General features: G+C 57.4%; 1 protein-coding gene across 14 annotated transcripts; it reads left to right on the forward strand.

Annotated features, from left to right (window-relative positions):
- The first annotated feature begins 771 nt into the window (after positions 1 to 771).
- Positions 772 to 14854, forward strand: TPM3 (tropomyosin 3). Of its 14 annotated transcripts, XM_026043195.1 has the most exons (10): positions 772 to 890; positions 963 to 1088; positions 3601 to 3734; positions 4431 to 4548; positions 4788 to 4858; positions 6205 to 6280; positions 6761 to 6823; positions 6904 to 6973; positions 8680 to 8758; positions 14024 to 14825. In XM_026043195.1, the coding sequence occupies exons 1-10, from the start codon at positions 777 to 779 to the stop codon at positions 14025 to 14027; spliced, it is 855 nt and encodes a 284-aa protein (XP_025898980.1). In that variant the 5' UTR covers positions 772 to 776; the 3' UTR covers positions 14028 to 14825. The 14 variants fall into 14 exon arrangements, with proteins under 14 accessions (XP_025898980.1, XP_025898983.1, XP_025898979.1 ...); XM_026043198.1 differs by lacking the exons at positions 6205 to 6280; positions 8680 to 8758 and adding an exon at positions 5628 to 5703 and having other exon boundaries at positions 777 to 890; positions 14024 to 14854; XM_026043194.1 differs by lacking the exon at positions 8680 to 8758 and having other exon boundaries at positions 777 to 890; positions 14024 to 14854.
- Positions 14855 to 14918: the final 64 nt, after the last annotated feature.

Here is a 14918-nt window from a genome sequence, read left to right on the forward strand (position 1 = left end):
CGAGCGGCCGCGCGCGGCGCCAAGGGCGCGGGCACCGCTCGTTGGGGCTAATTAATGGGAACGGGGCCACGTGTGGGGGGCCCCCGGCCGCAGCCCCCCCCGGCCATGCGCCGTTATAAGGGGCATCTCCCGCGGCGCCGCGGCAGAGCCGCCGCGGAGCCTCCCGAGCCGGGACGGGGAAGAGCGGCCGCGCGGGACCCGGCGCCGCTCGCCGGCCCCGGCTCCTTCTCCGCCCGCCGCTGTCTGATATGTTTGATATTAGGTTGTTTTACTGCGCACCCAACTGAATATCAAACATATTGGTACAGCGCCGGGGCTGCGCAGCGCCCGGCGCGGCTCCGGGAGCGGCGGATGCGGCGGCTCGAGGCGCGAGGGCGGACGAGGCCTCGGCGCGCGGAGCCGGGGCCGCCGCTAAAGCCCCTGCTCCTAAAATAGCCCCTGGCCGCCCCCGCGGCGCCGTGCGGGGGGTCCGGGGGCCGAGCCGAGCCCCACAGGGCGCTGGGGAAGGGCCCAGGCGTCCGGCTGCTGGCAAAGAGCAGAGGGGGGCGGGGGGCGCCAGGACAATGCGGGACCCCCCGCGTGCCGCCCGCCTGCTGCTTTTTATAACCCCCCAGCTGTCCGGCGGGGCCCAAATAAGGCGCCAGGACAATAGGTGCCGAGCCGGGACATTTTGGGCTCGCGGCTCGGCCCAAGAAAGGCAAGCGGCCCCCCCGGCGCCGCGCGGATATAAGGGCGCCCGCGGGCGGCCCCGCGGCAGCCCCGCGCCCACCGCCGCCATGGAGGCCATCAAGAAGAAGATGCAGATGCTGAAGCTGGACAAGGAGAACGCGCTGGACCGCGCGGAGCAGGCGGAGGCCGAGCAGAAGCAGGCGGAGGAGCGGAGCAAGCAGGTGGGAGCGGGGCGGGCGGCGGGCACGGCGCGGCGGGCGCCAGCGGCCCCGGCGCTCACGGCTCGGCCGCAGCTCGAGGACGAGCTGGCCGCCATGCAGAAGAAGCTCAAGGGGACGGAGGACGAGCTGGACAAGTACTCGGAGGCGCTCAAGGACGCGCAGGAGAAGCTGGAGCTGGCGGAGAAGAAGGCGGCCGATGTACGTAGGGGGAGCGGGGCGGCGCACGTGGCGCCCGGCCCGGCCGCCTCGCGCCTCCGCGCAGGGCGGCCGGGAACGCCGGGAATGCCGGGAATGCCGCGCGCCGCCGTGGCCGGGAACGCTGCCCCGCTGCCCTGCCTGCCCATATAAGGGTCTGCGGGGCCTGGGATGGGGTGGGACGGGACGGGTGGGATGGGATGGAGTAGGACGGGGCGGGACTGGACGGGATGGGACTGGATAGGACAGGACAGGACAGGACAGGATAGGACGGACAGGGCAGGATAGGACTGTGACAGGACAGGACAGGACAGGATAGGACGGACAGGGCAGGATGGGATGGGGCGGGGGGCAACAGGATGGGGCAGGATGGGATGGAACAGGACAGGACGGGTTGGGATGGGATGGGGCAGGACGAGACGAGGCTGATAGGACAGGACAGGACAGGACAGGACAGGATAGAACAGGACAGGACAGGACAGGACAGGATAGAACAGGACAGGCAGGATGGGACAGGATGGGGCAGGACGGGACAGGACAGGACGGGATGGGGCTGGACGGGATGGGGCAGGGGGCAATAGGACGGGACAGGACGGGAGGGCACATGGGGCAGAGCCGGGCCGGGTCCAGCTCCTGCGCCGGGCCGTCTTGATCTCCGTGGCCCATGGCGCCATGGTGGGGCGCCCTTCCAGTGGGGGAGCACACTGTTCCCTGTGGGGCAGCTCCGTGTCCCCATGGGGCAGCTCCGTGTCCCCCACGGGACAGCACTGTGTCCCCATGGTGGGAGAGCGCCGTGTCCCCGTGGGGCAGCTCCGTGTCCCGGGTCCTGGGGGCATTCTTGTCCCCCGTGGGGCAATGCCCTGTCCCTGGTGGGGCAGTGCCACATCCTTGTCCCCGATGGGGCAGCGCCGTGTCCCCATGGGCCAGCAGTGGGTCCTCTGTGGGGCAGCTCTGTGCCCCTCGTGGGGCAGCTCCACGTTCCCCACGGGGCAGGTCCATGTCCCAGGGGGCAGCTCTGTGTCCCGGGTCCTCTCGGGTCACTCTCGTCCCCCGTGGGGCAATGCCCAGACCCCTGTGGGGCAGTGCCACCTCCTTGTCCCACATGGGGCAGTGCTGCGTCCTGCCCCCTATAGGGAGGTACCATGTCCCCCATAGGGTGGTGCCAGGTCCCCCATGGGACAGTGCCGTGTCCCCCGTGGGGCAGTGCCGGGTCCCCGTGCCCCACAGAGCGGTGCCGTGTCCCTCACCGGGCAGTGCCGTGTCCCCCGTGGGACAGCGCCACGTGTCCCACGGGGCAGAGCTGTGTACTGTCCCCCGTGGGGCAGCGCCGGGTCTCAGTGCCCGTGGGGCAGCCCTGCTCCCACGCGGGGCAGGTTGCGCTTCCCTGGGGACGGCGCCGTGTCCCCACTGGAGCCATCCTGGGCCCCGTGGGCAGTGCCGGGACCTCCACGGGGCACGACTATGTCCTTCCAAGGGGACAGTGCCACGTCCAGGCCCCCATGGGGCAGCGCCGGATCCCGTGGGGCAGAACCGGGTCTCCATGGGGGTACCCCGGTGCCACAGGGCAGAGCCAGGTCCAGTGGGGCAGAGCCGGGTCCCGGTGGGGCCGCCCCGGTCCCCATGGGGCAGAGCCGGGTCCCGGTGGGGCCGCCCCGGTCCCGTGGGGCAGAGCCGGGTCCCGGTGGGGCCGCCCCGGTCCCCATAGGACACAGAGCCGGTCCCCGCGGGGCGGCGCCCCCGTTGCCATGGCGACGCAGAGCGGGCGGGGCCCACCCGGGCGCCTCCGCAGGCCGCGCCGAGAGAGAGGCGCGGAGGAGGGGGGGGGCGTGCCGTGCGGCGGAAGTGACGTCACCTCCGTCCGGCGGGGCGGGCGGCGGCAGCGGCGGCGGGTTCCGGTATTTGCGGGCGGGGCCGGGCGGCGGGCGCGGCGGCGGAGCGGGCGCCATGGCGGGGGCCACCACGATCGAGGCGGTGAAGCGCAAGATCCAGGTGCTGCAGCAGCAGGCGGACGAGGCGGAGGAGCGCGCGGACCGCCTGCAGCGCGACGTGGAGGCCGAGCGCCGCAGCCGCGAGCAGGTAGCGCCGCCGCCATCTTGCCCGCCCGCCGCCGCGCGCCCGCCGCCCCCCCGGGGCTCCGAGCGCCGCCGCGGAGGCCTCGGCCGTTCCCGTGGCTGCGCGGAGCCCCGAGCGCCCGGCGCCGGGGAGCGGCCCCCGCAGGCCGGGCCGGGCTCCCGCTCCCCGGGGATTGCTGCGGGGGAGGGAGGGAGCCGGCCGCCCCCGGTGGTGCCCCGGTGGCGCCCCGGTGGTGCCCCGGCCCGCCGGGCCCCGCGCCGTTAATCTGTGCAGCCGAGAGTGCGGCGGAGCCGCCCGCGCGCCGCTCTGGGGCGGCCGATAAGCGGGGCGCTGATTGCCGGGGTCGCGCGTGCCGCGTGCGGAGCGCCGGGAAGCGGCACCGGCCCCGTGCCGGGATTCCGGCGCTGCCCCCGTGCCGAGCCGCCGCCTCTGCTCCCCGCAGGCCGAGGCAGAGGTGGCCTCTCTGAACCGCCGCATCCAGCTGGTGGAGGAGGAGCTGGATCGGGCGCAGGAGCGCCTGGCCACCGCCCTGCAGAAGCTGGAGGAGGCGGAGAAGGCGGCCGACGAGAGCGAGAGGTGAGCGCGGCTCTGCGTGCCGGCGGCCCCCTCGGGAGGCCGGGCAGTGAAGGCCGCGTGGAGGCGGGATGGGGGAGTCGGCGGCCGCTTACACGGAGCCTCCGAAAAGATGTTGGGCCCTCGCAGAGCGCCCTGAGAGCCCAGTGCTGGGGCTGCCCTCGTGCCCCTGTGAGAGGAGGGAGGCCAGCGGGCTCCGGGATGCTCTTCCCTTGGCCAAAACAGCTGCTGGGAGAGGGGAGGCTCTTCCTGCTGCTCCTACCGGGAGCCTCCAGCCTGGCAGAGGTCCCTGCTAACCTGGCGGGGTGATCCGGAGGGGAGTGGTCCCAGCAGAGCGTTTCCAGTTGCTGGATGTGCTTCCTCCGCGAGCAGCCTGCCCCGGCTGGCCGTGCCGTAATGACCGACTTGGCTCCGGCTGCCGCTCCGCCTGGGAAGTGCTCAGCTCAGCTGTGTAGAGCCCCCGGAGAGCCTCGCTTGTCCTTCCAGCAGCTCCCTGGGCTGAGGAGCCGCTGGAAGAAATGCTCCAGGAAGGGGTTCATTCCGAGCGTGTGTTCCGCGTGCAGCAGGGTCTGTCCCACTGCGCTGTCCCCAGCGTGTGGGGAGGCAGCGCTGCTCCCATGGGAGCCTTGCCGACGCTCCGAACCGGCTGCGCTCCCGCTGCCTCGAGCACCTCCCCTCACAGCCTTTTCTCTCGGGCAGAGGCATGAAAGTCATAGAAAACAGAGCCCTGAAGGATGAGGAGAAGATGGAACTGCAGGAGATCCAGCTGAAGGAAGCCAAGCACATCGCCGAAGAGGCCGACAGGAAGTATGAAGAGGTGAGGCCCTCGGTGCTCCGCGGGATGCTCCTGTCTGCCAGGAGAGGCAGCTCCTCTTCCTGTAGCTGGTACTTCCCTCGTTTTCCGTGGGGGAAGCCTGGCTCGCAGGCCAGCAGAGCTGCGCTAGCGCTGCCTCTTGCCAAGAGACTCTGGCCACTCCGGCAAGCGTTTCCTTTGCTGCCTGGCGCAGCCTGTGAGGATGAGAATTCCTTCCTGTTAACTCTGGCTCTCTTGCTCAGGTTGCTCGGAAACTGGTGATCATAGAAGGAGATCTGGAGCGTACTGAAGAGAGGGCCGAGCTTGCGGAGTCGTGAGTATATCTGTGTACGACTTGCACGGCTGCCTTTGCATGACACTAACAGAGCACTTCTAGCTTTGTTATGCAAGGCCTCAGGACGGGGTGGGTTTAGATTTTGGGGTGAAACTTGGAAGCAATCTGCTCTGAGGAGGATTAAGTCCCCTGAGGATGCGGAGCCTTGGTGCTTGCCTTGTCATCGAGATGCTCCACCTCTTTGCACGGAGCGACTTCGGAAGCCTGAGGGTCCCGAAGGATCCTCCCGCCCACGGTGTTCACCAGCACAGCTTAGTGCGCTCACCAGCTCCTTGCACGCTGCCGTGGGGCACCCGGGCACAGGACTTGCTGCTGTAAAACGGCCAGGGCCTCCGAGCAGGGAGGCAGCAGCGTGTGCGCTGCCCAAAGGCCTCTCCAAGGCTGCCCTCCTCGTGTGCAGCAGTCCCCAGAGGCTTCTGCAGCGCCTCGCTGAGCAGCGAGCCGAGCTTGCTCTGCTCGGAGCGGGGACACCAGCTGTGGTGTCAGGGCTCCTTTCGCTTGTCTGGATGCCGTAATGGACCCTTAGGGACTTAGGGCCTTTCTCAGCTCTTCTGGGCCTTGTCTAACAAAGCGTGGCTGCAGTAATAGTGCTGTGCTTCCTGCCCAGACGTGCATGTCATGACTGTGATGTTTTTGGGTTTTTTTTTTTTTTTATTTCCTCCTTTGTTTTGCTCTGCTTTGTTACTTGTGGTCCTTTTTGCCCCTTGTCCCCACCTGGCTTGTCCCATCATGTGACCGTCACTAACAGTCGTTGCCGGGAGCTGCAGGAGCAGATCAGAGTGATGGACCAGAACTTGAAGTGTCTGTCTGTTGCCGAAGAAAAGGTACTAACCTTTCCCTTCTCGAACCATTAAACCAAAGCTCTTGTGGTTGACGTCTTACACTCCTTCCTCTGCCTAACTGCACTTCTCTCTCTCTCTCTGTCTCTCCTGGAATGCTCTGTCCTCTCTGACCATCAATAATTGTCCAAATGGATGGCAGCTGCTCAGCTATCAGTCAGAACTACCCCCTGGCCCCCCGCCCCCAGCAAACTAAACTTGCAACTTCTACTTCAAGACTCTGGCACAAATCTGTGTCCATATCTCAGCTGCTCAGTTCAGTGCCCTGTGCCCGTGCCAGTTATGTGGTGTGAACTCGGAGGCTGGGAGGGAGCTTGCTTCCTGCAGAAGTGCCGTTGAAGCAAGGTCTCGTCTAGTCCAACCATTGTCTCCTAAAAAAAACTCCCTGGTCTTCCCTGCACGTGGATTCACTTCTCATCTCTTCTGTCTTTCCTTCCCATTCTTCTTCTTTTTTTTCCCCACCCTTTTCTTTACAAAAATCCACAGTAAGTGTTCCGAGCTGGAGGAGGAGCTGAAGAATGTCACCAACAATCTCAAGTCTCTTGAGGCTCAGGCTGAGAAGGTAGGGCTGTTTTCTAAAGGGTCAGAAACCTTTCAGTTTTGCTAGAGGAGTGTGTGGCTGCGGAGCACCCCCTGGGATGGAGATGATCCAAGTGCGGAGAGCGGTGCTTGTTCCCTCAGCTCTGTGGCTCCAGGAGAACTAACGGATCTTTGTGCAGAGATAATGTTGACTTCCAGAAGCTGGGAGCATGGGAATGATGACTGCCCTTCCCTGCCTTGAGGCAGAGGCGAGCGGCCCGAGGTGTTTATGCTGCTCAGATGTGAACTATATTATCTGTGCCCAGCTTTGTTGTGTGTATGGTCTGGGACTTGCTGCCTGACCCAGTTCTTTTGCCTCAGGACAGGGGTATGAGTAACTATCTCTTGGAAGTTCCTGGGGGCACGTATAGGCAGCAAGGAGCTTGGCTCCCCTTTGGCTGCAAGATCTCTGGAGTGGGAGGTATCTGGGGCTGCTCTTTGCTGACTCTCTCCTTTTCCACAGTACTCCCAAAAAGAGGATAAATATGAAGAAGAGATCAAGATCCTGACTGATAAACTCAAAGAGGTAAGAGACTGTGTCAGACTTTCTACTCCTTTTTTGCTTGTGAAAGTTGTTGCACTGACTGGCTCGCTCCTGTCTGGCAGGCGGAGACTCGTGCCGAGTTTGCTGAACGGTCTGTAGCCAAGCTGGAGAAGACCATTGATGATTTGGAAGGTACATTCTGGGGATGGGGAAGCCAAAGAACATGTGAGGAGTGGGGAGCTGAGGAAGGCTGTCTACCAGATAGCTGGAAAATGGAGGCACTGCTCTTGGAGCACAGTCAAACTGAGCCTGCAAGGTGAGGTTGGAGCCTCTGGGCTTAAGAACTGTGCCCGATTTATTTGCTCTTAAAATGAGGCTGGCTGCAGCACAGCCAGGAAGTAATGTTCTTGCCCCGAACATCTTGTTGCCTCTGCCTCATGGTAACAGAAAGCACAATGGCAAATCCCAGCTGTGATGTCCTCAGGGATGTCAATGGATTACTGTACTCCTGTTAACGAGTGGGGTAGGAAAAGCCAACTGAACTCGACTGGAACTGGCTTCAACAGCCTTTGTGCAGAAGTGCATGCGTGTGGCTGCCTGCTGCAGACAGGAGTTAGTCATGAGCTGGCCCTGGGAAGACTAAAGTAGCCCAGGAGCAGTCCTGATTCAAGCCTGAATCACCTGGAGCTCTATCCCAGCAGTGTGATGTCTCTTGCCATGGATGGGCTGCTCTCCTTCCGTTTCTGACTTCATGGTACTTAAACGCTCCTGATGCCTGAATTCACAGAATCCTACTTCTCTGCAAAGGATGAGAAGAGAAGGTTCTAGTTACCTGTTTAAATCTGGGGCTATGGCAGAGTCTGCTGTAGACAGCTGTGGATGAAGTGCTGGTGCTGGCAAGCCAGAAATCTTAGTGGCCCCCTGCCTTGACCACAGCATGTGCCAGGTCTTGGAAACTCAAAGCTGCATTGTTCCAGCTGGAGTTGCTCAGGAGTTTTATCTAGAAATAGCAATGGTGTCAGTTGAGCTGTTCCAGAACCGCAGCCAAGCAGTGATCCAAGCCAGCTCATGATCCAGTGCAAGCCCTTATTGGGATCTGTGAAACTCCAAGTCCATGCTTGCTTCCCTTGATAGGGAGAGTTGGCTCCAGTCTACAGTTTTGTTGTTGAAGTGACCTAGTTTATGACAATTGACAAAGTTCTCTGGGCACTGAGTCAGTTACCAACATAAACAGCTGTGCCGTAGCCTAGGCAGTCAGTGTTGGGCAAAGTCTGCCAGCTCTGCACAGCCCTGATGGGACAGCCTTGAGTTTCAAGCCTGCCTCCTCCCCTGGGTGCAAGTGATGTGCTCCATCATCTTGTGAGGAACTCGGGTGTGGCTTGTCTGCTCGCCTTATCCTGCCTGCTGCTGTGGGCACATAATGGGAATTCCCTCTGGTGCCCTGGACTGTTACTTAACTGCCTTCTCCCAAACAGGTTTTGTACTGAAACGGAAGGTGAGAACAAAGCACTTAATTGATCTGTGCCTGCTTTTGGTTTAGCAATCGGATCATCTTCCTAAGAAGTGGAGTTGCCCTTCCCCGGTGCTCCATCTGTCAGTGGTTGCTGCTGACCTAGCAGAGCAGCTTGTTCTTACAAGCTACTGTGGTTTGAGTGCTTGGCTTTGCTCACCTTAGAGCTGCCTCGTAATCTGGAAGACACTTGCCGGTCAGCCTGTCCTCCAGCTGTCAGAGCCCTTTCACTCATTGCTCAGGAATGAAGAGAGTTGTAAAGTCTCCACATCTGACTTCATTTTCTTCTGTTCATGAATCCCATACTGCTTTTCCTGCCTCAGGGTGTTGGAAGAAGTCTGCCTTCCCTCATTGTCTCCCTTTTGTTCTCCTCCTGAACCTCTTCTAGATGAGCTCTATGCCCAGAAACTGAAGTACAAAGCAATTAGTGAGGAACTGGACCACGCCCTGAATGACATGACTTCCATGTAAATATGAGCTGGGTGGTGTTTGCCTCTTGCTTCAGCAGGCTAGGCCGCCAGAGCTTGCTTGGTTTGCTGTGATTTCCATACCCAGTGAATCAATGGTGCTGTGTCTAGGTTACTTCTACAGATCTCTGCCTCTAGGACCGTGGAGGCTTCCGTGCAGCATGCTGCATTCCAACTAATGTGATCTGCATGTGTAATTCTGAGCGCTGTGCCGGCCTAAGAGTTCTGACCTGAACTCGCTGAGCTCTGCTAAGGAATGCAATTCCCAGTCCCACTGGAAAAGGCTTCCTAAGGTAATGCTGCTTCTCTGCCTGCTAGAGCAGTGGGCCATGGTCTCAGGATTCCTTTTGGAAGAGGCTGTGGATAGTGCTCAAGTGGATTCCTCAGGAATCATCCTAACCGGCCTGAGATGGAGTGGATCATGAAGTGATCTGTGGAAGTAGCTGAACTCGTGTGTTTCTGCAACTTGGCTACTTAGCTTTTTTGTTCAGATTTGCTGTGGATTTTGCTAACAGCTGCTCTGCACAGTCCTTCCTACTAACCAAGGAAAGGCCAGGTACTTGTGTGTTAGAGGAAGAGCCTTAACACTAGCATCTGAAAGCTCCCTGAACAGTTTGCCGTGCACAAACACTGAAGCCTCTCATAAAATTAGTGTCTCCTTCTGTTTCACACAGATAAATCTTGTGATTCCAAACTCCACTTTGGATTTGCCTCTCTGCTTGATGGCTTGTTCTGCATCTGCACCCTGCATTCGTGCTCTCGTCATCTCACTCTGACTTCCAGTACCTTTTTCCAGTTACTGTGTGCAGGGCATCCCTGGGAACGAGTGCTGTAAAGACGCTGAAACTTGACAGCAGTAGCGGCCCCCCAGTTGCACTGCACTTGCTTCTAAACAAAGTGCTCTCTGTTTGACCCGATGTGCCAGACACTGCTGTGCTCTGAGGGGCTGCCCTTTCGATGTCTGGGTGTAGCTGGGAGGATGTCGTGTTCTCATCTGCATATCTTGTGTGGAGCCATAAAGCTCCTTTTGTGTTTCTCTTGCCTCTTGCTTGAGCATGATGTCACCTTTTTCTAAGAAAAACAACTCTTGTATAAATTGAATGGAGCGGCTGGTGCTGCTGAGAAATGGATTTCTAGTGACCACTTGCTGCTTTAGAGTAACTGTTTCAATGTTGCCTTCAAACCAGTGTAATCTTTATTGGTGTGGATGGAATACATAGACTTGATTAATGCACTCATTTTTTTATCCTTTGGGTGTCATCTTGGCTCACGTGTGAATTGCAGCTCTGCAGACAGTGGCTCGGTGCACAGCATGCTTTGTAGGATCAACTAGGACACTTGTGTAGCGGAAAGTCTTCAAGCTGGGCCTACTTGAGTCGGGCTAAAGTCACTCCTCCCATTTGACCGATGCATTCACGGGCATCAGTTGCCTCATGCTGCCTTCAGGGAGAAGTTACCACACCTGTAACTCACCAGGTCACTGGCGGGGTGCGAAAGCTAATAAATATCAAGCAAATTCCTGCGGATCCTAGTTGGAGAGGACTGGCAGAGCGCTAGATATGGCAGTAGCCTCTGCAAGGCTCTTGCTTCTGGTGCCAGGGGGTCTAAGCGAGGGCCCCTTCGTGCTCCCTGGGCAGGCCGCTTTGGGGGAGTGTGGCATGGAGCGTTGCACTGAGCACTGCAGCTGGTGGCAGCCTGCAAGCACTTGACACGTTTCACTGCGGATTCGAATCTGTTACTGATTGTTTTGGTACCACAAGCACTGAACAGCCTGACATAAGTGTACGTGCTGCCTTGTGGTGGCTTGTCAAATACTTTTTTTTCCTTCCTGGATTGGTTTGTCTGCCATAGGGCCCGAAGAGCCCTTCATGAGCCGAGTTTTGGTGAAATGGGACAGCCCCAGTGGGTTCCTGAGCCTCAGGTTTGTTTGCATTTCGTTCTCCCGCACAAACGGCGCTAACAATAAGCACAGACCGAGCACACTGAACGACCTCAGCCTTTTCCGACTCCTGTATCAGGTTGTCTCCTCTCTGCTAGACACTCCTGCAGGTCTGAGCAGGGAGCTATCTTGCTGGAGGTTCCAAGGGTAATGATTTGGGAAGCTCTGCTGATGGTGGTCTCGTTTTCCTGGGATATAAGAAGTAGCTCTGTGCCATGTAACCAAAGAGCAAGAATCCGCAAAGAGCAAGAATCTATAGCTAAACCTGCAGCTTAATAAGGGGGCTAGGTCCTGTGTGAGGAGGCAGCAGGGCTTGTTACAAAGGGGAACAGAAATTCAGTTGCCAGCCCTTCCTGGGAGGGATGTGACTCTTACATTTGCTGCTCTTGTGAAACAGCCTCCCTCCTTGTTGGGAGGTCTTGTCAATCAAGGGTTTATTAGTACCTTGCATGCAGCATGGAGCAGGTGGCTGTGCTCTTCTTGCACAGCAGTGTTGCAAGTGATGCTATCAAAGGCTGGGCTCTGGCAGGGCCTCTTGATTCTAGCTTGGATAGAATCCATACTAGGTGGTGGATGGATGTGTGGGTGAGGCCACTGTTGCCTTGGGAGGCTTTGAAAGGCTTCTGGTCTGACTGGATTGCTCGGCTTGTATGGGCTGGTTAACAGGAGCCAGGCTGTTGACTCAGGAGTGCTGCAAACACAGATAAAATGACCAGGAGGCACAGGTCTTAGAGCTCCCCCAAGGTGTAAACATGACCTCAGGCTGCCCTGCAGGTTGGGTGGGGAAGGGAGAAGGACACACCATAAAGAAGCTATTCCTGAGGTCTGGAAAGGGTCATGCCAATTACTCAAGTCAGTCTGCTCAGGTGGGTGAGTCGTCATGTCTGTGTCCACCAATGCGGGGCACTTGGTTGAAGGCCAGCAGCTGCTGCACCAGCTTAGTCACCCATCCCTCAAGCTCTATCCATCACAGCCCATTGCCACCCTGTGCTGTCCTAGAGATCTAGAACTGGCCCTGGTCACCTGGGGTGACGTTAGGGTGCCCAGTGTACCTGCTTAGAGCCAGCACAAAGGTGAGGTCTTGCAAGTGCCTAGCAGTGGTAGCCTATGTGCATGGCAGGCATAGGCCAGCATGGAATGGTTGTCTCCCATGCCCCAGCTTCCTTCCCAGTTAGTTGTCTCCTACCTTTTTGGGTAGGAGATGGTGTCGTTCTCATGTTGTCCTTAGAGCCCTGTGGGTCCCTGCACCGCTGCTACTACCTGTTCAGTCCCACTGCTGTGTGGTATTGTGCTTTCTGGAAGGTAGTTCTGGCCCAGCCAAACCTGGACTACCTCCTTCTACAAAACACTGCACAAGCCTAAAGCACGTCCTTATTTTCTCCTTAACTGGGTCCAGTTCAGCCCAGTCTACAAGTTCCTTCTCTAGTGTTCATTTCTTCTTCCTCTGCCTTCATAAAGCCTTGGAAGCACTTACATTTCTGCCTGCACTTGGCTTCTACTGTGATCTTCCTGAGCAGAAAAGTGATTTAGATTAAGACAAACTTTTTGTTCTGCCTGTCTTCATGTGTGTAATAGCCTGGACTTGAACCTCAGAGGCATACATTATGGAGACAGGTTATTTATGTGCTCATCTTGGTACTCTACTAACCTTCCCTTTCTCTCTCTCTCTTCCTCTCTCTTTTTTCCCCCCTAATCCCCTGTCGCTGCTGCAGAGCGCCTGTACAGCCAGCTTGAGAAAAATCGTCTGCTCTCTAACGAGCTGAAGTTAACGCTGCATGATCTGTGTGACTGAGAAGGGGGCCCACTAATGCCATTAAACAAGCTTATTGCGACCACCAGTGCTGTGGACCACAGAGAAATCTGATCACTTTTAAGACTGGCAGACTTGCAAATTCTGTGCAGTTGCTGCTATTTAATGGGGCAGTTGAAGTTGATCCTCTAATGTTCTTTATTTAAAAGCTTTTTATAAAAAGGTAACCTCTATTCTGGATGGAGTAACCCTAGGACGTGGCTGTTTTCTGAACAGTCACGTTTGCTGGTCCAGGGGGGCCTGTCCGGCTCCTGCAGGGAGCCCCAATGGTGCCCACCAGCACAGAGGGGTGGGGAGGAGCTCGGCCGATGTCTGCTAGATAACCTGCCCGGTGCTATGACTTTACTGTTAGCTGAATGACTGTAGCATTTCCTGCTGCATGGAATGATGGCTTCTAACAATAAACTGCTGACCTTGTGGTCTGTAAGGCCCTGCAAGCCTGTAGTATTTTCATACAGTTGAGCTCTAACCTAGGAAGGTTTGAGGGAGGAGGCTGTTCTTGGGGCCTGACCCCACCACAGATGCAGATGCCCCAAATGAGATGAGAAATGTAATGGACATCTGGAAAGCCAGTCACAAAATACATGGTGGAAAGCTGTCTCCTGAGTGCCCCCAGGGAGTCTTTAAATGCTGCTGCTGCTGCTAGTGCCCTAGGAAGGCTGCTTTTTGCTCTGTGCTTAGTGCCTCTTGTCTGGACCATGAGCCAGTTGCTGGTCAGATCCTCAGCACTGACCTCAGGAGGGAGGTGGTGGGGAGCTATCTGAAGGAACTGCCTGTGCCTAAAGGACATCTTTCCACAGTTTGCCTATCCAGTGTCCCAGCGTGCGGATTTCTTCAGAGATAAGGGTGGGCTGCCCTTTGGAGTAAAGCCTACCTAGAGTGCTAGTTGCTGGTCTGAGCTCTCCTCCTGGCTTAAAGAACATGTGAGAACTGACTGTGCAAGCTCCCTGTAGTCCTGGGCAGAGCTGCAACACCCTTGTTCCTACTTGCTCACTGCCTGCTGTTCACGGAGAAAAGCCTCTCTCCCACTTGTCCTTGAGGCATGGTTGTCTGCTACCTGCTGCTAGGTAGTATGGTCTTGGTGACCAGCTTGGCATCTCTATCCTGTGCTAGGGGAAGTGGGGGCACAGCCAGCTGTAATCCTGGGAGGTGCCTTCTCTGTGTAATTTTATCTCTGAGTTGCTTTTGGGTGGCTTGCGGGGCCACTTTGCTGCTGTGTGGAAGCCCTGGGCAAAGCTAGCTGCAGTCCAAGGCCACCTGCATGCAAACTACTACCTAGAGCACTAGCTTTAAGGTACAGCGTGACCTTGCCACTTGGGAGCACCGCCAACGCGAGAGAAGGGCTACAGAGGAGCCAGGTAACTGCGGAGCTTCTAGCTGCAAATAGCCAGGCACCCACAAACGGAGAACCTAGCTATGGCAGCGTGCTGGGAATGGGCTAGCGCAAGCTTTCTCGGCAAAGGCTTTTGGGTTGTTTTGAGCTGGTTTGTAACTGTTGACTCTTGCTTCCCCCCAGATAAACTGAAATCCACCAAAGAGGAGCATCTCTGCACACAAAGAATGCTGGACCAGACCCTGCTAGACCTGAACGAAATGTAATGGAGCCCTGCCACTGCCTCTGTCACGCAACGCCAGAGAGGGCCAGCCCAGCCGCTGCTGCCCTCTAACCCTTGGGGACCACGGTTTACCTTCACTTGCCAACTTGACCAAACATTAATCTTCCACTTTCTCTCAGGGTTAGAGGTCATCAGGTTGGGCATAGCTTGAAGCAGCATTATTAAGGGAAATAAACAATGCAATAATGGTGGGGGAGCATGTTTGAGATGTATACATTTCGTAACTACCTTTTTTTTTTTTTTTTTTGTAGCAACCATTGTAAACATTCCAAGTAACTGAGGCTCATGAGCTACATACACTTAAAAAGCTCTCAGCTTTAAAATTTGGTATTAACCTTCTGTTACTCAGCTCTGGGCTGCCCTGCATGGGCAGGGGAAGGAGGAGGGGGTGACAGTTCCTAGTAACCTGGCTAGGAATGGGAAGCCAGTTGGGAATCCTTCCTGCCTCATCCCCTGGGGACCTGGTGGGGCTTGACGGCCTCTCCAGAAGCTATTTGCCAAAAGCACAGTCCAGTTTCTCAGCTTTAAGGTCATGCTGTGTTGTAGAGAAGCAATGTAAGCAGGAGGAGATTTTTTTTTTTTTTTTAAGCCAAGTTTATCTGAATGTTTGAATTTTCACAGAATTGTTTTATTTTTTTTTGGTTTTGTTTTCTTGTTCCCCACACTATTGGCCACTTTCTTTCCCCCCGTGGCTTTAGAGAAGCCATGGCCCCTCTAACCTATTGCTACCCAGGGGTTGAATTTGCCTTCACAAAGTGCTGATGTACCAAGCTTTTTTATCACTCATTGCTGGGT

This window comes from Nothoprocta perdicaria, unplaced genomic scaffold (assembly GCF_003342845.1).
Source record: "Nothoprocta perdicaria isolate Ctin4 unplaced genomic scaffold, notPer1 scaffold_323, whole genome shotgun sequence".
Taxonomy (NCBI): domain Eukaryota; kingdom Metazoa; phylum Chordata; class Aves; order Tinamiformes; family Tinamidae; genus Nothoprocta; species Nothoprocta perdicaria.